Here is a 25553-nt window from a genome sequence, read left to right as displayed (position 1 = left end):
GAGGGGCACCATGGTGGAGAGTGGGGCGGGGGGTGGGGGGGGTGGGCGGTGCTTGCTAGGGGTTATTTAGGTAAAATAAGAGGTGACCGTTGCCACAACCAGGAGGAAACCTTCATGGAGCAGGAAAGAACCCGTGATGGATCTTGAGGAAACTCACAACTGACTGCAGGTAGGGAAGAGAGGAGGAACCACAGTTCGTGATGCAGAAAATTCATATTCACGACAAGTATGTTAAGCTGACGTTATACATGCAGAATATACACAAATTTATTCTTCCACTACTTGAAACCTCATTTTGATTGAAAAAAAAAAGTGACACCTAATGAATTGATCTAAAACGTACCTGTGCAATCCAGTGTGGAACCAGGTATAAAATGAACAACGGAATTTCATTTTTTTAAAGATTTTATTCATTTATTCATGAAAGACACACAGAGAGAGAGAAAGAGGCAGAGACACAGGCAGAGGGAGAAGCAGGCTCCATGCAGGGAGCCCGATGTGGGACTCAATCCCAGGACTCCAGGATCACGCCTGAGCCAAAGGCAGACGCCCAACCGCTGAGCCACCCAGGTGTCCCAATAATAAATCAACTTTAAAAAAAAGAAAAGAAAAGAAAAGACAAGACAAGACAAGACAAGAAAATCTGGCATCTGAATGGATATGAATTGTACGTGTAAAATACGAAATTTTGAAGACTTAGCATGGAAAAAAGAAAATAAAACATTTCAATAACTTTTATGCTGATTATATATTGAAATAATATTTTGGATATATTGGGCTAGACAATATCATTAAAATTTCCTTTTAAGTCACCTATTTCCTTTTAAGTCAATGTGGTTACTAAAAACGTAAAGTTCTGCGTGTGGCTCTTGTTCTGTTTCTAGTTCCTTTTTCCTCTTGCCAGGGCCATGTGGGAGACGGTTCAGTTGCCCTGCTGTCCTATTAAGCGTTCCACTTATGGCACAGGTTTGATTACTTCCCCACCGTTTCCTTGGGTTACTTCCAATCTTGCATTTCCTGTGCGCAGGCCTGAGTGGATTCAGGTTCTAGATGTGGGTGGGCTCCACCAGCGGGGGAGGGGGGAGGGCGGTTTCCTTGCTGAAGCATCACACCAGGGGGTACTAGAGTTCTGTCCTTCTGATCCTGATGCTAATAAGTAGGATCCCCTAGGTCCCTCCTTGTAAATTTGCATTTCTCCTTTCAGACAGCAAATAATCCCTGTGAGGATCCAGCTCCCATTTATTTACAGAATGGTTTTAGCATTCTTTGCGGATTTTCTTCTCATCCATCATTTCACTAGGGATTGCAAACTGGTGTTCTTTCAATCCTACCGTTCTTTCATATTTATTAGCTGAACTTATTCTTTTTTTAAAAAGATTTTTTCAAAATTTATTTATTCATAGACACAGAGAGAGAGAGGAAGAGACACAGGGAGAGGGAGAAGCAGGCTCCATGCAGGGAGCTCGATGTGGGACTTGTTCCAGGTCTCCAGGATCACACCCCAGGCTGCAGGCGGTGCCAAACGGCTGCGCCACCAGGGCTGCCCAGCTGAACTTATTCTGAGAAGAGCTTTCCTTCTTCACTAGGACTATCTAAAATAGTTCCTGGGGGTGGGGGTGGGGGGTGGTAAATGCTTCTTTCCCTTTAACCACAAGAGTTGGTGCACTAATTATGACAAAGGAGTTTCAAGTTTTTATTGTGTTTGGTTTTTTTTCTGTGCATTTTTTAAAGTTTTGGGGCTTTTCGTTTGTTTGTTTGTTTTATTGTTTTTAAAAATAACTTTGGGAAGCCTGGGTGGCTCAGTGGTTGAGTGTCGGCCTTCAGCTCTGGGAGTGATCCCTGGGTCCTGGGGTCAAAGTCCCGCACTGGACTTCCCGCAGGGAGCCTGCTTCTCCCTCTGCCTGTGTCTCCACCTCTCTCTCTGTGTCTCTCATGAATAAATGAATAAAGTCTTTAAAAATAAATTAAAATTAACTTTACTGGGATACAATTTGCATATCATGCAATTCCCCCTTTTAAAATGTACAATTCAATGGTTTTAAGCACATTCACAGAGTTGTACCAGCACCACCACAGCCCGTGTTGGACCATTTCCATCACCTGGAAGGAGAGTGTGTACCTGTGCCCTAACCCCTTGCTACCCTAGGCAGCCACCTGTCTATTTACTACCTCCCTGGATGTGCCTACTCTGGACATCTCATGAGAGGGATCATACTATATGTGGTCCTATGTGCCTGGTGTCTTCATAAGCATAGTGCTTGTGGGATCTACCCATGTCATGCATGTACCAAAACTTCATTTCTATTTATCACTGAGTAATATTCCATTGTCTTGCTTATCTATTTGTCAGTTGGTCCAACATTTGGGTTGTTTTCACGTTTTGGCTGTTATTTACAATGCTGCTATGAGCATTTGGATTCAAGGACTGTGTGAACATATGTTTCCAGTTCTCCTGGGTGGGTATCTGGGAGTGGGATTGCTGAGTCATGTGGCAGCCCTGCGTTTACTCATTGGAAGAACTGCCAGACTGTTCTCCAGAGCAGCTGCACCGCTCTGCATCCCTACCAGCAGTGTACGATGGTTCCTCCTCCTCTATATCCTTACTGACACCTTCTGTTCTCCGTTTTCTGTGGTTCTGGAGAGCGTGATCCAGTATCTCACCATGGCTTTATCATCTCTCTGATGGCAGATAACGTTGAGCATCTTTTCATGAGCATGTGACCATTTGCGTACCTTCTTTGGAGGATTCTCTATTCAGTCCTTTGCTTGTTCTTTAATTGGGCTGTCTTTGTATTACTAGGTTGCAAGCATTCTTTAAATATCTTAGGTGCAAGTCCCTTATCAGATATGACTTGCAAACATGTTCTTCCATTCTGTGGTCTTTCTCTACATCTTTTTGTTCTCCCTTGAGCATCCTGGTGAAGAAGTGTCTCCATTGCTTGCAGTCATTGTGCTTTCTGATAGTTAAATTGTCCTGGGTTTACCCCATGACTCCTTTTTTAATAGGGAATGGATGGGAATTTAGGCAGGGAAAGAATAGCGGCCCCAACTAAGCTCTGAGGGTATTTCAGGTATACAGAAACTGGGACAGAACAAAAATAGAGATAAGGAAGAAAAACCAGAGTTAAAATGTTTTTCTAATAATTGCACTATAGCTATGGAACATAGAAAATAACCACAAAAAGTGATCAGGCCTAGGGATGCCTGGGTGGTTCAGTGCTTAAGTGTCTGCCTTCAGCTCAGGCCGAGACCCTAGAGTTCTGGGATCAAGTCCTGCATCAGGCTCCGCACAGGGAGGCCTGCTTCTCCCTCTGCCTCTGTCTCTACCTCTCTCTCTTTGTCTCTCATGAATAAATAAATAAAATCTTAAAAAAAAAAAGATTAACCAAACCTAGGAAGACATATCTATAGATCAGAGATGTCACAAGAAATGAAGACTCTTGCACAACGTATAAGCATCATGTCTAGTTCTAGACCACTGACCTGACCACTGGCAAGTTTCCTGGTCAGTTCTAAATAAAAGACTGCCAATGAAAAGCCCTCACTGGCAACCCAGTGGGGACCCCTCTCACTCCTGACAGCCTTTTTTGTATTCTTGCTTAATAAAACTCTACCACTTTGCTCATCTCCTTTGTCTACGAGATTTCATTCTTCGACTCTGTGAGACAAGCACCTCGCTCTCCTGCTTCACTTTTCTACCAAACCCCTTAATCCCACAAAGGTAGAATTTCAGCCAGTGTCAGGGCAGATCAGAGGGCTTTCTAGGCTCCTGCAGTCACAACACAAGACCTCATCCCAGTTCTGTCCTGTTGCAGCAGAGAAGACAGGCTGGCTCCCACCACGGACTAAGTCTGTAGTCAGAGATATGAGCTACCATTTCTGTTGATGTAGTTGTCACTGAGGTGCAGGGGTGCACAAGCACCTGGCTCTGGGGGGCCCAAACAGACCAGGTCTGCTGTCACTGCTGACAAAACCCAAAGCAGAGACACAACTGGCTGTGGAAGAAGACAGGAATATATTCCAGTGAGGGCCAACACTGGAAGACAGCAAACTAGTGTCTCAAAGGCTATCTCCAAAGTGCTGAAAACATTTCCAGGTTTAGGGACACCTGGGTGGCTCAGTGGTTGAGCGCCTGCCTTCGGCCCAGGGCGTGATCCTGGAGTCCCAGGATCGAGTCCCGCATTGGGCTCCCTGCATGGAGCCTGTTTCTCCCTCTGCCTATGTCTCTGCCTCTCTCTGTGTGTATCTCTCATGAATAAATAAATAAAATATTTCAAAAAAATTTCCAGGTTTATATAAGGAAAATGTGGGGCAAAAGTAGGTGGTTGTGTGCAGGTGTGCGGTAAAAGTCAAACTGATCATTGTCTCGGAGTCCATCACCAGTGGGGTCTTGCTGGCTGTTCCCTTGAGGGGATGCTTTGCCCATAAGGTCTTCCCCCTGAGCCAAGACACCAGCTGGAAAGAAGAGCCCAACTGGAGAGTTTGAGGTCAAAATGGAGGCAGCCCAAGTCCCCTGTCATAACTCCCCCAACTTGGTTTTCAGCAGAAAATTGTGTAGAAGTTGAGATGAGGCCGTGGAAAGAGCTGGGATACCTCTGACCTTCCTCCAAGGGCAGAGATGAACAGGATAACATCTCAGCCCTTCCTCCTCAGAGTAAATAATGCTTGGAGGATTAAGGGTGGCGCAACATTTACACACACCCTGATTAAAAAACAAACCAAGTGAGCTGTAGCAAAGGGAAGAGGCTGGCAGGTAAGCCCACAGGGAATGCAAAATACTGATGCCTTGGTTTCCTTTTGCAAAATAGTGATGCCTTGGTTTCCTTTATCCTTCACCATAATTTGCTAGGAGATTTCTGAATTGCCAAGCAAAGTGAATTGCCCTTGCTTGTGAAACGGTTTCTTTGTGACTTCTGTGGGAACTGTATGAAAACAGCGAGCCAGGAAAAAAGTAGATGGGGGCAGGGGCTGCCAATCTGAAAGCACTCACCAAGCCTTGGGAGCAGCACAATGGATTAATGACAAGTAGGACGGAAGAACTAGCTACCGTGGCAAGATGGTACAATTCATATCCCTGGCCTCTGCCCGCAAGTGTCCTGCCTCTCACAAAATTCCAGAGTTTCTCAGCTTACTTATTTACTACATTCTTTAAATTACTAATGCAGTCACACTAACATGTGCCTACCTAACTGGAACCAAAGAAAGGCAGGTGTTGGGCTGGAATAAAAGTAGGTAGCAGGACAAAACAACACATCTATGTCTATAAAACACTTCCTCATCCATTAAGTACTCCTCAAAAGTTGCCTCTTCTCATCACAGTAGCCCTCCCACATGGACAAAATGATCAATATTATCCCCATGTCCAGAAGAAAGCCTGTGGAATTAAGTGTGTTAGTTCATAAGCACAACTACTGTTTCCTCTTTTCCTTTTTTTTTTTTTTTTTTTTCCTATTTTGATAGTTAGGTGAAAAAAATATAGCTAGTTTACTGCCACATAGATTTCTTCGGCCATGCATGTGAGGCATCACAGACCTGCCTGCCATGAGCCCCTCCATGGGACACCCAACTTGTGGATCGCTGACCATCCTACAAACACAAGCACTGCCTGGACACACAGTGTATGTCAGTGCCTACAAAACGCTGGTGCATATGGGTGCTCTGCAGCAGGGCCAGCTTCCCCCACTCTGACTTCAGCAATCTGAGCTCACAGATCCTGCTCCTAACAGTCAACAGGGAAGCAGAGTACACCCCTGTGTGTGATTGTCATTTCCGAACTTGGATGGACTTGTGAGATTCTTTCTTCCACACACCTGGGACTCAAGGTAGCCAGCAATGTTTGCATTTTTACCTTCTATACTTTGTCCGCATAGGGGTCATGTTGGGTTTTTAGGCCTTTCTAAGGTTTTATATTCTCTTATACATGAGATCACATAGCCTGCTTCATACTTAAAGGCTTTATTCATTTATTTGAGAAAAACCAAGAGCACAAGTTGGGGAAAGGGCAGAAGGAGGAGCAGGCTCCCTGCTGAGGAGGAACACCGCCCCCCCCACTGCCCCCGCCCCCGCCCGGGCTCCATCCCAGGGCCCTGAGCTCATGACCTGAGTCAAAGTCAGATTCTTAACTGAGGACAGCCAGGCACCCCTGCTCCATATTTAAAGTAGCAAATATACATATTAACATGGAAGAAGTCCTAATTGTGCTATCGTGAAATAGTGGGGAAAGCATGGCTCGCAGATTAAAAGAGAACCGGATTCACATCCCAGGTTAGCTGCTTAGCCAGACAATTTTCCCTTTATGTTTCTTTTCTCTAGCTCATACTTCTCCGTGCAGTAGGAACTAACAAAAGGGTTTAAGGTCCAACCAAGGCCAGATGTGGAAAGCAGAATCATCAGAAGCCAGTCTGGTGGTGACACCAGTAACTGGGGGCAGGAGCCCTCAGGAGAGTTTCTCCAAGTGCTGTCACTAACCAGCTTCCAGGGTCCTGAAGCTCTAAGGTTAGCAGTCTGGGAATCTGCAGACGCTTCCTCTGATCACTGTTCATGAGGAAAAGGAAAATACCAGGGGATAAGGCTGATCCGCCATGAGATACAGGAGCCCCTTCTCACAATGGATGTTGGGGAGGCTCCCTTCCCCATCAATCTTGCAGAGGCAGTTTGGTTTTATGCAAGAAGCCATTCAGTTTCTTTAAAAACACCCCTTCTGGGTTATGAGAATTGTTGTACAAAAAGTGCCTACTGGTTAACAAATGGTAGCTATCCCCAAGAAATAAAATTCAATCAGTAAATTTTAAAGCCCTAATTGGAGGGATTTGTGAATGGGGCAGCATTCCACCTAGCAAGTAGAGATTCTGCAAGGAGTTGTACAAAATGGAAGGTTTTGATAGGAACGACGGTGGGGCAAGAAGTTATCAGCAAAAGAAAAGATTTGTTTCAGGAAGGGGAAGAGGTCTCATCATGCAGATGACCTCATCTCCTTTGGGGGTGGAGGTGGATGGAGGGCCCTAGTGACAGATTACCTCATGGATATAGATTGGAAAATTCCAGATTGACTGGCTTAAAGTTCCGCTCCTGCCAAGTATGAAACCACCATTAAGTCTTGGTTTGCAGGACTGAAGGCAGGTAACTCCACCTTGAGCCTGTGGTTTTCAGCACTATTAATGATAATACTATTAATCATGAAGACCCCCTTGTTTTCTCTTTTTTTTAAGATTTTATTTATTTATTCATGAGAGACAGAGAGAGGGGCAGAGACACAGGCAGAGGGAGAAGCAGGCTCCACGCAGGGAGCCCGACGTGGGACTCGATCCTGGGTCTCCAGGATCACGCCCTAGGCTGTAGGCCGTGCTAAGCCACTGAGCCACGGAGGCTGCCCCCTTTTTTTTTTTTTTTTAAGATTTATTTATTTATTTACTCATGAGAGAGAGAGAGAGAGAGAGAGAGAGAGAGAAGCAGGCTCCATGCAGGGAGCCCGACCTGGGATCCCAGGTCTCTAGGATCAGGCCCTGGGCCAAAGGCAGCCGCAAAACCGCTGAGCCACCAAGGATGCCTAGCCCGCCCCCCCCCCCCTTGTTTTTTCTAAGCTCCTACCTGTACCATGAAGCACCAGGTTAACACAACCCACCTTCCCTGTGTTGCTATGGGATTGCAATGTCCCCTAGTCAGTCTTTCAAATGAGATCCAAGTCAGGTGTGACCCATGGAGGTCCTTAACAGAAAATGAATCTGATTCAAAGATTTGCTATTTTACTTCTCAAAGGCATTTTTATTTATTTTGGATAGATAGCCTATTTTCGTTGTACAAATGTCAACGGGAACAAATAAACCATACAGTGAAAAGGTTCGCTTCCCTCCACCCGTCTGCGCTTACTTAGCCTTTGGAGGCAGCCCCTGCTAACACTTCCCTTTTATCTTTGGAAACAAACTGATAGACTTTTCCTGTCCCTGTGCACAAACGAGTAGCACAGACGACTCTGCACCTTAATTTTTCTTTTTTTAAAGGCTTATTTATATTTGCAAGAGAACGCACGGACACGAGCCGCAAAGGCAGAGGGCGAGAATCTCCAGCAGGTCCAGCTGCGCAGCGAGCCCCCACCTTGGGCTGGACCTCAGGAGCCCCCATCGTGACCTGAGCGCACCTCCCGGTGTCAGAGGGTTAGCTGGCGGGGACACGCAGGGCCCCCTCCCCGCTCCGGTGCGATGCACGCGGCGCGATCTAACCCTGCCTGGGGCGGACGCGTTAGCGCCGTGCACCTGCGGCTACCCGAGCCGTGCACCTGCGGCTACCCCAGCAGGACGGGCCGGGTCGGGGCGTGTGCACGGCGCCCGTCGACCACCCAAGCCCCCCGGCCGCCCTCCCGGTGCGCACCGGGGGCACCGCGGGCCGCCCACGCCGGCACTGCGGGTGCGCTCGCGGCCCGGCCAAGGTGCCCTTGCGGGGACGCTCCCGCGCGCCCCGGCGGCCGCACGAGCCCAGCCGCCTGCCTGCCCGCCGAGCCCGGGACCGTCACCCGCGCCGGGAGACCGCCAGCCAATCCCCGCCGGGCCCCGGACGGTTTACGGCAGCGGGCCCCGCCCCCGAGCGCCGCAGAGGGGCGGGGAGGAGGTGTGCGGCTCGCGCCAGCCAATCCGCGCCGCCGCCTGCCCCCCCGCGTCCTCCCATAGGCCGAAGGCCGGCGCGGCCGTAAGGCGGAGCCGGCTGTCGTGAGGCGGGCCCGCGGGCGGGAGCGGTGTCCGCGCCGTCCGCTGCGCTGGGTGTCATTGGGCTCCGGGGAGCGGAGAGCGGAGGCGAGGGCGCGGGGGCGGCCTGGCGGCGGGCACGGCCATGGCGGGCGCGCTGGTGCGGAAGGCGGCGGACTATGTCCGGAGCAAGGACTTTCGGGACTACCTCATGAGGTGACGAGACCCCGGGCCGGACCGCCGGAACCACCGAGGGCTCCCAGAGGTCGCGGCCGTGCGCCCGGGGCGCGGAGCCACAAGGGCGCGGCGGGGGCGGCGGGGCGGCGGGGCGGCGGGGCAGAGGACGGCGGGGCGGGGGCCCCCGGGGCGGCGGGAGGACACTCGCCCCCGCGGGGCTTCCGGGCCGTGCGCCGCCAGGTGCGCGGGGTCGGGCGGGGCTCGCTGCACCTGCCCTGCCGCTGTGCGCCCAGCTGTGCGGCGGCGGGCCGGCGGCGGGCCTCGGAGGCGCCAGCGGGAGGCGCTGTGGGAGCGCAGGTGCGCCGCAGGTGCGCGGCAGGTGCGCGTCGCTGCCCCTCGCGCGGGCCCCCTCGCCTTTTGGGTGTCTCGTGCTGAGGACCTTCAGTCCCAGCGGGAAGGGAATCAAACCTCCCGTGTTTTTAACAAACGAGCATCCTGCCAACCAGAGTAGAGGCGTGCGTTCCTGAGGCCGCACCGTCCCCTGTTCCATCTCCCTTCCAGTTACAAACAAAAGAGCATCGGCGGGCGAAAGGCCTGAAGACACGCTACCTGTGTGTCCTCTTCACCTCGAATCTGGAGACGCCTGCTTGTATTTCAGAATGTTTTTTAGGATGACTTCGAAGCCGTTTTCCATAGTTTATTTAGGAGTATAATTTTTTTTCTTTAATTTTTCTGTGTTGCGGTTTTAAAGCCTAGTAGATAGGTGTAGGGCTGCGATTGTTGTTTTTTTTTTGTTTGTTTGTTTGTTTGGTTGGTTTTTTTCCTCCCCAGTAAAGTGGTAAAGAGGCAAAGTGATGACAGCTAAGGAGAAAATCAGTCCTTTAACCATCCAAAGGAAACTGCGTGAAGGCAACTGAATTTTTGCCAGTATAAAAAGGACTGACTTTTAAGGCTTGGACTTTGTTGCCAATACTGTTTACTTCTAATTTTACAGAGTAATATACCGTGAGAAATGTAATTCAGTCTCTCACGTGACAGAGTAAATTTGGAAAGAATCTTGGCTCCTGATTTTTTCCAAATAGGAAGTTTCTCGTACTTAACTAGGATTGTGATTAATCAAGTAGATGGTTTACTAATGTGGACTGACTTATCAGATTAATGTGTTGGGAAAATCTGAGCAAATAGTAATTTGAGGATCTGTTCTTAGTCCCTGCAGTTAAGTTTCTCTGGCTTTGAAGGTTACCTTTTTTTACTAATGTTTTCTGCTTTGGATAACAAGCCTTCCTAATCCTTAGATACAGCTAAGATAAAATTCTATAGAATAATTAAGAATAAAGCGATTACACTCATTCATATTTTTAAAAATACTGATGACTACCTAACGTTCATTATAGTGTTATATTATGTAATAATAGGAATTGCATTATGTAGTAATAGGAATAGTTTGTTAAGTGGATTTTCCAGGAAGAGAGCCTACTTCTCTATTTCTTATTTCTGTTTTTATTTTTACTATTATTTTACATTTCTTTTTTCTTTAGTAGATAGGTTTCTGAGAGGCAGGCTTTCCCATCAAATACTTTGACATACAGCTTAACCTTTGTTCCTAAGATGAGCATCCTATACTTTTTCCAGTGTTACTTTGAGTTAAGCTTTGACTAAATGGGGAAAAGAAGAGAATTGCAGTGTCCAGGAAGAGTGCTGCCCTGCTAGGGCATCAGCAGAAGAGGACTTCTAACCAAGGGATCCCAACACGTCCAACCCCAGTGGACCTTAGTTACTATGAGATGGGTTTAATGATCATGCCCTATCTGATCGGGTTCTTGAGAACATAAAACTGGATAAGGGATGTGAAAATACTCAGAAACTCCAAATCCACTGTACAACTTATATTCTGCCTTTTTTTTTTTTTTAAGCAGAAATGTTGTATACTGTCTGGAAAAAGTTAAAATCTTAAGAGTGTGAGGCATAAAAAGCTCTGTGATTTCTGTGATTTTTTTTTTTTTTTTTTGACCTGGAATTACTTTTGTGAACTGAGTCAATAGAGTGAGATGCCATTCTTGGAACGGTGGGATTTCCTGCCAGCACTGCCAGCTATGGAGGGCTGTTTGAGGGCTGGTATCCAAATTCTCACCAGAAAATCTTTATTTAAGCTTTTTCTCCTAGAAAGAGAAACCCTTCCTCCTAGAACTGATCAGAGGAAAGTTTTCCTTGTGTTCTTCCAAACTTCTTGCTCACAGCCTCTGCTGTGCTTTTCTTTCTCTTTCTTTCTTTCTTTCTTTCTTTCTTTCTTTCTTTCTTTCTTTCTTTCTTTCTTTCTTTCTTTCTTCTTTCTTTTAAGATTTTCATTTATTTATTCATGAGAGACACAGAGAGAGAGAGGCAGAGACATAGAGAAGCAGGCTCCTCGCAAGGAGACTGATGTGGGACCGATCCCTGGGCCCAGAATCACTACCTGAGCCACTCAGACATCCCACTGCTGTGCTTTTGCAAAGGAGAATAAAGCATAAGGAAGAAAACTTTAGTGGCTCCCTCTTCCGATCAGAAATGAGGTTCTGTACCTTCTCACCTCCTCAGGTAGAATAACTGTTCTACCTACTTTGCACTCCCTATTAACTGAAGATCTGGATTCTTTTTACAGCCTGTTGAAGGGATACAGAGATTTTTCTAAACTAATGCTATTCCAGAATTTTAAAAATCATTTAGTAACACTTGAGTGTGTTTCATACAGATATTTAAAGTTCTCTCAGTCACATTTTATGAGTAACATTGAAATGTCTTTCTTGCTAAAGTGGGCTTCCAAATGTATTCTTTTAAAAGATTTAATTTTCAAGTAATCTCTACACCCAATGTGCGGCTCCAACTCATAATCCTGGAGATCAAGAATAGCATGCTCTATGGACTGAGCTAGCCAGGCGCCCATCCGAGTATATTTTAAAATGTTGATTTTTTTCACTGAGAAACAGGAGTTAAGGAAATAGATTCTAACCATAAGTAGTGTGTAGACTTTGATTGGATCTAGCATGGAAGAAAACCACCATAAAGGCATTTCTAGGACAACCCGGGACATTTAAATTGGGTCTTAATATTAAATAATATTAAGTTATTACTCAAAATTTTTATTAGAACTGATTGATTTATAGTATTATTAAGACCAAATGATGAGTTAGAACCCTAGCCCTGGTGATTTGTAGCTGTGTGGTCCTGGGCAATTGCTTACATATTGTGCTTTGGTAGCTGTTGAACAGCATAGCATAGTGCTTGATGAAAGTAATATTGCATGTTTCTTCCCTGGGTTCTGGTACTCTCCTACTTGGCACCTTTCATCTCTCCTCTCACCAATTTCTTACCTTAATGAGGATCTTGAATCAAGGGATGCCTGGGTGGCTCAGCGTTTGAGCCTCTGCCTTTGGCTCAGGTGGTGATCCCGGGGTCCTGGGATCGAGTCCTGCATCGGGCTCCCTGCATGGAGCCTGCTTCTCCCTCTGCCTATGTCTTGGTCTCTCTCTCTCTCTCTCTCTCTCTCTCTGTCTCCCATGAATAAATAAAATCTTTTTTTTAAAAAAAGAGATCTTGAATCAAGAACTTTCTGGGTTTCTATTATCTTTTTTATTTATTATTACTATTTTTTCAGTAATCTCCACTCCCAGCATGGGGCTTGAACTCACAACCCTGAGATCAAGAGTCCTGTGCTTTACTAACTGACTGAGCCAAACAGGCACCCCTATATATTTTTTTAAATTATTTCCTCATATACCTTGTTGATGAAGTAAGATAAGAGAGCTTTCTTTGCTCTTGCTCTTTGTGTCCTCATTCCTTGTTCCCTTGCATTCCTCTGTCCTGAATTTTGGTTAAAAAGAATAAATGAAATGGAACAAATAATTTCTGAGGCATAGGACACATGCTTTAATGATTGCATCAGGAGCAGTCTGTACAGATTTATTCTACAGATTTACCCCCTTCCTGAGAGGTGAATGGATATATGTATATGTGTGTATATAATTGGATATATGTGCAAAGGATGTTTTCTTAAGCAGAACCTAGATCATGGAGAGTTTTTAAATCTGTTTGCTAGCACGCTTACAAATCAGAAATTAATGGGGTGTTTGCCATGAATACTCTATAGTTCAAAAGGTATGCTATTCTAATTTTAACTCCTTGTTTTCAGGAAAGCTTTAAAGATTTCTACTTACTATCCAGGTGAGAAGTTGCAGCAGAACAACAGGGACCCCTTGCCCAATGATAGATTATTGGGGCTGGGACAGGCTTAGGAGTCTGATCCAGTGCCTCACTGGCCACATGAAAAACTTTTATCTAGACTAAACTTGAGACCTATGGACAACAGGTTTGCAGAGCCACAGTGGAAATGCCAGGTTAGGATTTGAGGAAAGTAATGCGAAAGAATGGTTTCAAAAAGAAGTAAGGTCGGGGCTTCTGGGGGGCTCAGTCAGGTAAGCATTCGACTCTTGGTTTCAGCTCGGGTCATGCTCTCAGGGTCCTGGGATTGAGCCCCAGGTTGGGCTCGGTGCTCAGCACAGAGTCTGCTTGTGCTTGTCGTCTCTGTCTGCTCCTCCCCCTGCTAGTTCTCTCTCTCTCTCTCTCTCTCTCTCCCCCTCTCCCCCCCCCCCCCCGCCTCAAATAAATCTTAAAAAAAAAAAAAAAAAAAAAGGCGTAAGGTACTTTGTGCCTCTCCTCTCCACCAGGCTGCTTCCTGTACCCTGCCCACAGTGATATTTCCCTGTGTATATGTACCATACAACTGATCTTCAAACATTTCATGAAGCTGATGGTGGTGAAGCAGAACTGGCCACAGGAGAGCCGTTGTCTGTACAGTCCAGTTGCCAGAGGTCTTTTCTGATGTCCAGTCAGTTTTGACCAGCTAGATACAGTTGAATATCACACATTCTACTTGTGAAAATGCCCTCGTTTTAACTTGAGTTAGAAAATATGATGAGTTTGGTGATGACAAATAAAAAATGTAGGTGAGCATTTTCAGGCTGCAAGAGAACTGCAACTTAGAGCAGCTCAAACTCTTACCCGCTTCAAGTAGTGGCGTAAATAAGACCGTTGGATCCTTTCAGCACTATCGAAACGAGTTACCAGTTACGCAAACTAACAGTGCTTTCAGAGCAAGCTAACAACTGTCCGTAATTTTAGGAAAATAAGAAACTGAGATTGGCAGTGTTCAGGAGACATTGTGAAAATAAAAATGAGCTTAGAAGAAATGAACCCACCAATCACTTCCAAATTAAAGAAAACAAGATAAGGTTTTATGGAGTTTCGTTTCATTTTGTTTTGTTGTCAACTATACAGTGATTGTCCTTCATCACCTCCACATTGTCCTTAGCCAGGAAGGTGGAGTTTCCTCCTGAGAGTTCCAGATTGTAAGTGAACACAAGAAAGACTTTAAAGTTGTTTTTTTTTTTTTTTTAACCTTAATGGAAATAATGGCAGCATACCAAATAAAGAGAAAAATCAAGGTCTTTTTTTTTTTTTTTTTTTTAAGATTTAATTACTTGGGAGAGGGAGTGTGCACTGGTGGGGAGGGTTGTGGGTGAGAGGAGAGGGAGAGAGTCTCAGGCAGACTGAGCACGGAGCCTGACTGGGGCTCAGTTTCACAACCCCGAGATCATGACCTGAGTTGAAATCAAGACTGAGCCACCCAGGTGCCCCAAAATCAAGGGTATTTTCTACACAGTTTTACATTACTCTCCCCAAATTGAAGTTTGTGCGTTGCATATAAATTTATTCTTTCAAATAGATATTCATACACTAAAAAGATTTTCTTTCCATTAGCTTGACTCTGCAAAAATATGCATTCAGATTTTCTGACTTAGTAGATGATTCGTGTTTTAAATAACTAACATAAAATTAAGAAATGTTGAGTTGTGGATTTTTATATTTACTAGTATTGTTTAGAATGATTTCATTCTCTGTTTTATGATCATTAAACTATTATTTAAGTAATCAACATTATTACATTTTTTTAAAATTTTTATTCAACTTACTTAAACTCAGACAAAACAGTTCACCCATTTCTCATCCTCTGCCCCTGGCAGTCACCAATCTGTTCTCTGTATCTATGAGCTTGGTTTTTTGGTTTTGTTTTTTAAGTTCATTCCTATAAGAGGTCACATGGTATTTGTCTTTCTCTGACTTATTTCACTTGGCATAATGCCCTTGAAGTGAATCCATGTTGTAGCAAATGGTAAAACTTATTCTTTGTTATGGCTGAGTAATATTTCACTGTGTATATGTACTACAGGTTATTCATCCATCAGTGGACACTTAGGTTGTTTCATATCTTGGGTATTGTAAATAATGCTTCAGTGAACATAGGGATGTATATGTCTTTTCAAATTAGTGTTTTTGTTTTCTTCAAATACCCAGAAGTGGAATTGCTGGATCGTATTTAATTTGGTTTTAATTTTTTGAGGGACTTCCATACTGTTTTCCATGGTGGCCACACCAGTTTGCATTCCCGTCAACACTGCACAACCAATGTATGTTCTCCACATCTTTGCCAACAGTTTTTTTTTTATATTTTTGATAGCAGTAATTTTTTAAAGATTTTATGTATTCATTCATTCATTCAGTCAGTCATGAAACACACAGAGAGGCAGAGGCATAGACAGAGGGGAAAGCAGGCTCCCTCTGGGGAGCCTGATGCTGGACTCAATCCCAGGACCCCGGAATCATAACCTGAGCCAAAGGCAGACGTTCAGCCACAGCCATTCAGGTGCCCCAATGATAATCTAAGAGGTGTGAGGTGATAACCTAGTGACTTAGATTTGCATTTTTCTGATTAGTCAATGTCAAGTATGTTTTCATGTACCTGTTGGCCATCTGTATGTCTTTTTTGGGGAAAAAGTCTATTCAGGTCTGCCTATTTTTTTTATCATACTGGTTTTTTGGGGTTTTTGTTGTTGTTGTTGTTGTTTTGCTATTGAGTTGTGTGAGTTAATGTATTTTGAATATTAGCCCTTTTTCAGATATATAGTTTGCAAATATTTTCTCCCATTCGATATGTTGCCTTTTCATTTTTCTTTTACTTGCAAAAGCTTTTTAGTTTGACATACTCCCACTTACTTATTTTTGCTTTTGCTGTCAGATTCAGAAAATCTTTGCCAAAACCAGTGTCAAGCCACTTGCCACCTAGTTTTCTTCTAGGAGTTTTATGATTTCAAGTCTTACATTCACATCTTTAATCCATTTTTGTGTTTGGTGTAAGGTAATGGTCCAGTTTCACTCTTTTGCATGTGGCTGTGCAATTTTCCCAGTATCATTTATTGAAGAGATTGTCTTTTCCCCATTTTATGTTCTTGACTCCTCTGTCAAATTTCTTGACTCCTGTGTAGGTTTATTTCTGGGCTCTGCTCTATTGATCTATATCTCTTTTATGTCAATACCACGCAGATGTAGTTTTAATTACTACATCTTTGTAATAGTTTGAAATTAGGGAACTTAATGCTTCCAGTTCTGTTTTTCCAAGATTGCCTTGCCTATTCAAGGTCTTTTATGATTCCATGCAAATTTTAGGATTGTTGTATTTCTATGGAAAATGCCATTGGGGCAGCCTGGGGGGCGGGGGGCGCTTAGCGGTTTAGCCGCCTTGGGCCCAGGGCTTAATCCTGGAGACCCGGGATCCAGTCCCACGTCGGGCTCCCTGCATGGAGCCTGCTTCTCCCTCTGCTGTGTCTCTGCCTCTCTCTCTGTCTCTAATAAATAAATAAAATCTTAAAAGAAAATGCCATTGGAATTTTGATAGGGATTTCATTGAATATGTATATTGCTTTGGATAGTATGAACAATTTAATAATATTCTTCTGGTCCCTAAGCATGAAATAGCTTTCCATTTATTTGTGTCTTCTTTAGTTTCTTTCATATCTTACAGTTTTCAACATACAACATCCTTGATTAAATTTATACCTAGGTACGTTATTTTGATGCAATTGTAAATGAGATTGTTTTCTTAATTTCTTTCTGATAGCTCATTAATAAAGAAACAACAGATTTTGGTATTCTGATTTTATAATCTGCAACTTTACTGAATTTGTTTAACCAGGTTTTTTTTTTTTAAGATTTTATTTATTTATTTGCAAGAGACACAGAGAAAGGCAGAAACATAGGCAGAGGGAGGAGAAGCAGGCTTCATGCAGAAAGCCTGATGTGGGACTCGATCCCAGGATTCTGGGATCACACCCTGAGCCAAAGGCAGACACTCAACCACTGAACCACTCAGATGTCCCTGTTTAGCAGTTCTTTTTTTTTTTTTTTTTTAACAGTTTTTGATGGAGTCTTTGGTGTTCTCTATGTAATATCATGTCAACTGCAAATAGTAACAGGCTTTTTTTCCTAAGTTCTTTTTTTTTTTTTTTTTTAAGATTTATTTGAGAGAGAGCAAGTACACAAGCAGGGCACAGGACAGAGGAAGAGGGAGAGAGAATCTCAAACAGAATCCTCCCTGAGTGCAGAGCCTGACCTAGGGCTTGATCTCATGACCTTGAACTGAAAGCAGACACTCAACTGCTGAGTCACCCAGGCATCCTGATTTGTGGATATTAAACCATCCTTGACTCCCTAGAATAAATCTTGCTTGATCATAGTGTATGATCCTTTCAATGTACTATTGAATTTGGTTTGCTAGTATTTTATTGAGGATTTTTGCATCTGTTTTCATCAGGGATATTGGCCTGTAACTTACTTTTTTGTATGGCATCCTTGTTTGGTTTTGGTATGTTGGACTTGTAAAATATTTTGGTAAGAATTCTTCCCTCTTCTATCTTTTAGAAGTGTTTGAGAGGGATTGGTATTCATTCTTCTTTGGGTGTTTTGTGGAATTCAACGGGGAAGTTGTGTGGGCCTGGACTTCGTTTTGTTGGCAGGTTTTCGATTACAGATTCAATCACTTCATTAGTAATCAATCTCTTGAGATTTCCTATTTTATCATGATGTAGCCTTGGTAGATTGTATGTTTCTAGGAATTTGTCCATTCTTCTAGGTTGTCCAGTTTATTGGTGTAAAACTGTTCATAATGGTATTATACAGTCCTTTTTATTTCTGTGGTATCAGTTTTAATATCTCTTTCATTTTTTTAAGATTTTATTTATTTGAGAGAGAGACAGAGATAGTGACAGAGGGCACGAGCTGGAAGGGGAGGGAGAAGCAGATTACCAACTGAGCAGGTAGCCCAATGGTGGGTATGCGCTTACTGCCATTTTGTTTATTTTCTGGATGTTTTTGTAGTTCTCTGTTACATTGTTCTCTTACTGTCTTGTGGTTTGATGATCTTTATTTTTTGTTATTTATTATAGTTTTTTGCTCTGTGGTTCCCTTGAGGCTTATATATAACAACTTGTATCTGTAATAGTTTTCAGTTGGTAACAACTCTAAGTTTGATCTCATTCTAAACTTCAATGTTCCTCCCCTTATTTTGTTTTTGATATACTTTACATCTTTTTATCTTGTCTGTCCCTTAGCTAATTATTTTATTTTTACTACTTTGTCTTTTAACCTTCATACTAGCTTAATAAGTAATTAATCTACTTAACTTTACTATATATTTACTTTAACAGTGAGATTTACTCTTTCATGTGTGCTCTTGTTACTAATTAACCCCATTTCATGTAAGGCAAGTTTAATGGCAGTGAACTTTTTCAACGTTTGCTTTCTGGAAAATTATTTCTCTCTCCTTCAATTCTGAATAACTTTGCTGGGTAGGGTATTCTTGGTTGGAAGATCAGCATTCTTTGTGTGATGATTTTCATGCTGTAGAATAGGGTAGAATTTGAACTATAGTATGGTTCAGGAAGAGTCCTGAATTGAAAACTAAATTCTCCCCAAGTTGATCTTTTAGGTTTGTTTTTTTTTTTTTTTTTTAAAGATTTATTTATTTATTTATGATAGACATAGAGAGGGAGAGAGGCAGAGACACAGGAGGAGGGAGAAGCAGGCTCCATGTCGGGAGACCGACGTGGGACTCGATCCTGGGACTCCAGGATCGTGCCCTGGGCCAAAGGCAGGCGCTAAACTGCTGAGCCACCCAGGGATCCCCCGATCTTTTAGGTTTTAAAAGCTACATCTCTTAAAATATTTTTGATGGGAAAACGTACCACTGGTAACTTACAGCTAATTAGATATGGTTCTTTGTTCAGATCCTGAACAAAGGTGCTTTAAGAATAGTAAACACTACAAAAAAACAAAATATCCACTCAAGAAATGGGCAGAAGACATGAACAGGCATTTCTCCAAAGAAGACATACAAATGGTCACAGACACATGAAAATATACTCAGCATCATTCAGCATTGGGGAAATACAAATCAAAACCACAATGAGATACCACCTCACACTGGTCAGAATGTCTAAAATTAACTCTGGGAACAACAGATGTTGGTGAGGATTCCGAGAAAGGGGAACCCTCCCGCAGTATTGGTAGGAATGCAAGCTGGTGCAGCCACTCTGGAAAACAATACAGAGGTTCTTCAAAAAGTTAAAAATAGAACTACTCTATGACCCAGCAATTGTGCTACTAGGTATTTATCCAAAGGATACAAATATGGTGATCCCAAGGGGCACCTGCACCCCAGTGTTTATAGTCTCTGTGTCCACAATTGCCAGACTGTGGTTTGAGCCCAGATGATGTCCCTCAACAGACGAATGGATAAAGAAGATTGTGTGTGTGTGTGTGTGTGTGTGTGTGTGAGAGAGAGAGAGAGAGAGAGAGAGAGTTTGTGTGTGTGTGTGTGAGAGAGTTGGACTATTACTTAGCCATCCAAAAAGAATGAAATCTTGCTATTTGCAACAATGTGATTAGAACTAGAGTGTATTATGCTAAGTGAAATGAGTCAATCAGAGAAAGACAAATGCCCTATGATTTCAGTCATGTGAGGAGTTTAAGAAACAAAACAGATGAATGTAGATGGAGGGAAGGAAAAATAAAAGACCATGGAATCGGGGGTGAACCATAAGAGACACTGAATTCTGAGGGTTGCTGGAGGGGATGAGGATGGGGTAACTGGGGGATGGCATTAAGGAGGGCACATGATGAGATGAGCACTGGGTGTTATATGCAACTGAGGAATCCCTAAATTCTACTTCTGAAACAAACAGAATAGTGACACTGCAGATGAGCATAGTCCATAATCTCCTAGGTCAGGCTGGCCTGGTAAGAAAACCCACCCCTTCTGAGGCAAAACACTGTGCTCAATTTGGACTTCCTGTGAAATAGTCTTGGTAAGGCAAATCTAGTGAAACATAATTTCTTCAAACAATTCATTTAGTGTTGAAAGACTCTTTTTAGGCTTCTTGAATTTCACAATAAAGCCTATTTGAATATTATTAGCACCGTCAACAAATACTTTCACAGTGGAAATTAGAACCTTCTTGACCTCTAAATCAAAATGGTGAGAAGAGCTATTTGGATGTCAATGTGTTTATAAAGGATTTTATCATTTTACTTCCTTAACTCTTTCAATACATAAACTTTAAGATTTTGCCATACAGAAGATTAAGCTATATCCTGCAAAAAGAATTGCCATTTCAGAAATAAAAGGAATTCATTCTAAAACTTTTTATGTATTTTTAAACCGTACTAAGTTTAACATTCGGAAAAACACTTAATGTTGAAAGTTTTTACTATTCATTCGTTCGTTCATTCAACAAAGACTTTTTTGGGTGCCTTGTAAATGCTAGACACCGTTTGAGGTTCCAGAGTTTTAGAAGTGAACAAAATGTAAAGTTACATGCCTATTTTTAGGGGCTTTTGTTCTGGTAATAACCTGTTCGTAAAAATGGTGAGCTCATCACTGCCGGAATTCTGCAGCACTGTGTTTCTCCACCTCTTCATTTCCAGAGAAATGCCCCCTCAGCCTGCACTATGCCATCCAGCAGCTGTGAGCCTCAGATGACAGTGGAGCATTTTACCTGTGGCCAGTCCAAATGACATGCGCCACAAATGTCAACACATATAACAGATCACAGAAACTTAGTACAAAAAAATGTAAAATGTCACATTGTTAAGTTTTTGTTGATTACATGTTCAAATTGAAATATTTCTGATACATTAGAATAAACTTAATAAAATTCCCTAGTTTCATTTTACTTCTGCTAATGTGGCTTCTAGAAATTTTTAAATTACATATGTGGCTTCTGGTAGTGACTTGCATTATATTTCTGTTGGACAGCTTCACTCTAAGGTGTAAGTTTATTTTCGTAAAATTTACGAAATTTTAGTTTCATTGGGTCAAAGTTGTTGTTAGGAATAATACTCTATCTTCTTAAGAAAAGAACATGTGCTGCTCACCTGGTAGTTCTGTCACTGAAACTTGAGCACACGTGTGAGGTTGAAGTCACCGAATAGAACTGAAATCTTTCAAAGCATCTGATCTTTTTTTTTTTTTTTTTTTTTTTTTCCCCTACATCTCTCCTGTCTGAACGTTGGGGCCTCCTCACAAAATAGTACGGTAAGAAAATTGTTCTACTTTATTTCAGGCCTTTGCAGACTTTGTGCATTAACAGAGTTACAGACAGCAGCCTTGGCCCAGCCCTGGCCTCCTCTGCTTAAGCTGGCCAATCTGGCCACCGCATCTGGTGGTGGTTCTGATCTGCTCTGGGCACTAACTTCAGGCAGGACCAGTGCATTGACTGCTGAGCAGAAGGAACCTGGACCAAACGTGTTTACAAACAGGGAAGTGGGACTAGAAGCTTGCACTAGGCAAAAAGACTGCATTGTTAACCTTCTGGGGTTAGATCTTTTAGTAAACTAGTGATGAGATCATTTTTACCTTTCATATTCTTTTTAAGAAACCGGTTGTAAGCGTATCTTAATGTTTATCATCATAAGAGTGTTGATCACCGCTAATTTGCAGAACTCTATTCATGCATGACAGTCCTCAACCTAGAACTCGTAATGCCACCATGTGAGCGCAAGTCCCCCAGGGCTGCTTGAGCTGTCAGGTTTATGCCAGGGTCCTGTTCCATGACCCCAGCCGCAGGGGGAGATGCCTTTGGGCCTGGTGGTGGAGAACCTCTCCAGGCTCTATTCCAGCCCCGTGTCTATGTATGAGAAGGTAGACATGGGGACCAACATGCAAAGCAGAGCTGTGGGAAGAGATTAACTAGAAAAAGATAAAACTAAACTAAGGTGGAGAAAAGCCCAGTCAGTAGATGAGGAAAGGGAGACACCAGTATGGCAGGGAGCTGAGAAAAGAAGTGCCTCTCCCCCCCCCACCCCCCGCCCCGGAGAAGGACGGGAATGGGGGGAAGCCAGTAAGTGAAGGCTGGCCACCCTCCCTCTCCAGAGCTCCAGTAGGTAGGGGGGAGAGGATTGGCCACTCAGCATCCAGGTACAAGAAATTCAAGTTCCAGCAGAGTGAGTGTAACTCAGATAACATCCAGTCTGAAGATGAGAACACTAGCCCGCCACCACAGAACCTCTGAGATTCTTTACACCAGCTGTGTCCAATTACGGGGTTTGAAAGTCAGCTGTAGATGCCCCCATGCCTAGCATGCTGGCCCCAGAGGAGCTCTGGCTCTTTACAGCTGGTTAAGGCCTGGGCGGCCTGGGCCTCCCACTTAAGCATGTTAAGTAAGCATTTCAAAATATTCTATCATCCCAAACATAATCCACATATTTTTCTTGTAGTTCCTTTGTTTCCTACTTCTTAATGGAATTAGGGATTTTAAAGACTCCTGGTCAATGTTAGAAATGTGCTCAGCAGCCTGAATTTATCTTAAATGCTCTGATAGGCAGAAGTTGATCACTGATTAATAGTCTGATAACGAAAAAGGGTGTTTAGTCAACGATGTGTGGTTTCTTTCATACCTTACTGTAAATTGTACATTAATAAACAATTTTTAATTTGATGGGAAAAGCTACTGAACTTAGTTCAGCCTCAGAAACTAAATCAATTGGATATTACTGCTGTTGAACACAGACAATGGCATTTTGCTGTCCTGGGACGCTGCTGTCCTAGGATGAAAAACTGTTGAGCCTTTTTTAAACATTGGTTGTTGCTATGACTTCAAAAGTATCTTCCAGTCTTAATTTCTTAGTATCTCTGGGGTTCTGAGTGGAGATTTCCATGTTCTCTGATCTAAATATAGCTCATAGGAGCTGAAAAGCAAGTTCTCCCCTTTTAAGTTGCTTTCTTCAGAAAAAAATCTCCAATTTAGGATAGGCATTCTAAGAGATACTGACAAATACCTTAATGTAAATTTGAAAAAAAGGTTTTGAGAGATTTAAACAGTCCCTTACAGAGAATAGTTGTAATGAGGTTTAAGTTATAATGAGGTTTAAGTTACGGCAGGAGGGAATTGGGTAAGAAGTTAATCTGATTTAAAGTTCTCTCAGTGGGACAGAGATTACCTAGCAGTAATCTGGAAGTTGATGGGGATCTTGGTAAATGGCCAAATCCTTCCTGACTCGGGGCTCACCCTGGAAGAGCCACTGACTAACAGGCCAAGCCTTGACCAGACAGTGCCTAAATGTTAACCGGCCATCTGCAAGTAAATCTGCAAGATATAAACATGAAGGTTCATTTTCACATGTTTCCATTGTCATTTAAAGGAAGAAATTGCAGCTTTTCACATCCCCTCCTTATCCTTTCCTCTCCTTTTCCCTTCCTCTCATTTTTGTAGCATTTCTGGGGCCCTGTAGCCAACTGGGGTCTTCCCATTGCTGCCATCAATGACATGAAAAAGTCTCCAGAGATTATCAGTGGGCGGATGACATTTGGTAAGGACACACATTTGAATAATTGGGAGGACTTTGATACATATAATTATAGCATAGTATGGCTTCTGTTTACATTTCATGTTTGTAGCTCCAGCTACTACAGTCACGATTTGAAAGTAACATAAAGAAATATGATGGCATGGAAGGGTGTTTGTCCACGGGGAGGAAAAAAAAACAGAGTTGTTTTGAAATATTTACCCAGGAAGTGTTAAGGTCCTGTGTGCCTTTCAGATCTAGTACACACAAGTGAAGAATGGGTCCTCTTGGACTTTATTTAGATGAAGTGCCTTGAATTTTATTTGAAATCTGATATTTGACCATAAAAGTCTTGTTGCGGGGATTAAGTAGCAATTCTTTCAGACAGTGCTAGAACTAATAGCCCACTCTAGCAAGCAAACGTCCCTGAAATGTTTAATAAGTAAAAATACCTAACAGTAGAGTAAAATATGGAATGAGTTTCCCGTTCGTGGGAGAATTTAAGCAACAACTTTTATCGTCTGTGAAAAGTTTTAGCAGAAGAGATTCTTTTTCTGATGAAGGCGATCAAGCTGCTGATCTCTGATCACACCAGCTCTCAGTCTGCTAGACCATAAGCCATTGCTTTGCTTTGATGTTTCCGACAGCCCTCTGTTGTTACTCCTTGACATTCATGAGATTTGCCTACAAGGTCCAGCCTCGAAACTGGCTTCTGTTTGCATGCCATGCCACAAATGAAGTAGCCCAGCTCATTCAGGGAGGACGCCTTATCAAACATGAGTAAGCAGATCCCGATTTAATCGTTTTTGTTTTGAGGAACTGGGGAGACAGAAACTCCAATCTGGAGGCCTTGGGGGACTAGGTGTGAGTGTGTGTGTGTGTGCACAGAGATAATGTGTCAGCAGTTGGGGAAACTAGATTCAGAGCAAAAATGTGCTGTTGGAAAAAAATATGCTGCTGACTTTAAAACAATGATTGGTCTGCAAATGCAATACAGATTTGCTTACTGAAACATGCAAATTAACATGAGATAGGATATTACTGTTTTTAATAAAATTATTAGGTTGAAATAAATGTAAAGGTGTCTTAACGCCATCCAAGTTTGTTTTTCATTGAATTTTTCTTTGTGTTTATTTCCAGGATGAGTAAAAAGGCATCAGCATAACAGTGGAAAATGAGCAACCAGGTGTTTGAAGGGACAGCGTCAGCGCTGCTGCTGAGTCACAGATTCCATCCTCAGAATAGTCTTGCTAAGGAAAATAAGCTGAATGCTATTTTTACTAACCAATTTTTCTAGAAATAGCTGAGAGTCCCTAAGCCAACTCTCTGCTGCCTTACACATACCAAGTATTTTACTTCTCTTCATAAAGAGTAGCTCAAAATATGCAATCAATTTAATAATTCCCAATGATGGTTTTATCTGCAGTAATATGTATATTATATTACTTGCTAGAATTTACTTAATAAAAAATTGGATAAAAACTGTAATTATTAGCACTTAAATACTCAGAATCTTTAACTCTTTAATGACCCTGAGACCACCGACAGCCGGCCATACTTACACTGTCATGGCCAGTGTTAGAGAAAGTGTGCTTCCATGCAGCGTGTATATTAAAGTGCTGTAACTTAAATGGCAATAAATGATTTAAATATTTGTCAAATGGGTATGATTATCTTGCTGATTATGATTAAGTTTCTTGATTAAGAAACTGCAATTTGATATCATATCCTTAGAAAGATTGATGTGGGTAAAACGTGGAGCTCTGAAAAGTATTGTGACACCTGGGGGCTGGTGGGCTGGGGGGGGTGGTGGGCTGCAGGGGTGATGGGCGAGAAGGCCAGCCTCTGGGAAGCGCAGACAGTTGCTCAGGATGCGTTCTTTGTTCCGGGCAAACATTAGACAACCTCCCAGGTGTGCCACCTGAAACATACCCCAAGAAGCTGACATGAGAACCAGCAGCATCCTGGGAAGGGCTGTGGAGGTCACGGCCC

At 43.0% G+C, this 25553-nt stretch overlaps 1 protein-coding gene across 2 annotated transcripts; it reads left to right on the top strand.

Moving 5' to 3' along the window:
• The first annotated feature begins 8715 nt into the window (after window positions 1–8715).
• On the top strand, window positions 8716–25217 carry MPC1 (mitochondrial pyruvate carrier 1). Of its 2 annotated transcripts, none has more exons than XM_038526524.1 (5): window positions 8716–8891; window positions 21309–21312; window positions 23489–23585; window positions 24209–24341; window positions 24702–25217. In XM_038526524.1, exons 1-5 carry the CDS (start codon window positions 8821–8823, stop codon window positions 24724–24726), a joined length of 330 nt encoding a protein of 109 aa, XP_038382452.1. In that variant the 5' UTR covers window positions 8716–8820; the 3' UTR covers window positions 24727–25217. The 2 variants fall into 2 exon arrangements, with proteins under 2 accessions (XP_038382452.1, XP_038382453.1); XM_038526525.1 differs by lacking the exon at window positions 8716–8891 and adding an exon at window positions 13035–13049.
• The last annotated feature ends 336 nt before the right edge of the window (window positions 25218–25553 follow it).

This window comes from Canis lupus, chromosome 1 (genome assembly GCF_011100685.1).
Source record: "Canis lupus familiaris isolate Mischka breed German Shepherd chromosome 1, alternate assembly UU_Cfam_GSD_1.0, whole genome shotgun sequence".
NCBI lineage: Eukaryota > Metazoa > Chordata > Mammalia > Carnivora > Canidae > Canis > Canis lupus.
This window is presented reverse-complemented; position numbering and strand designations above follow the sequence as displayed.

Excerpts from the sequence above, each read along its gene's own strand:
- MPC1 (XM_038526524.1), top strand. The coding sequence starts at position 8,821 with ATGGCGGGCGCGCTGGTGCGGAAGGCGGCGGACTATGTCCGGAGCAAG. Across the intron at positions 23,586-24,208 it reads CAGTGGGCGGATGACATTTG|CCCTCTGTTGTTACTCCTTG; the intron begins GTAAGGACACAC and ends TGTTTCCGACAG. Across the intron at positions 24,342-24,701 it reads GGACGCCTTATCAAACATGA|GATGAGTAAAAAGGCATCAG; the intron begins GTAAGCAGATCC and ends GTTTATTTCCAG.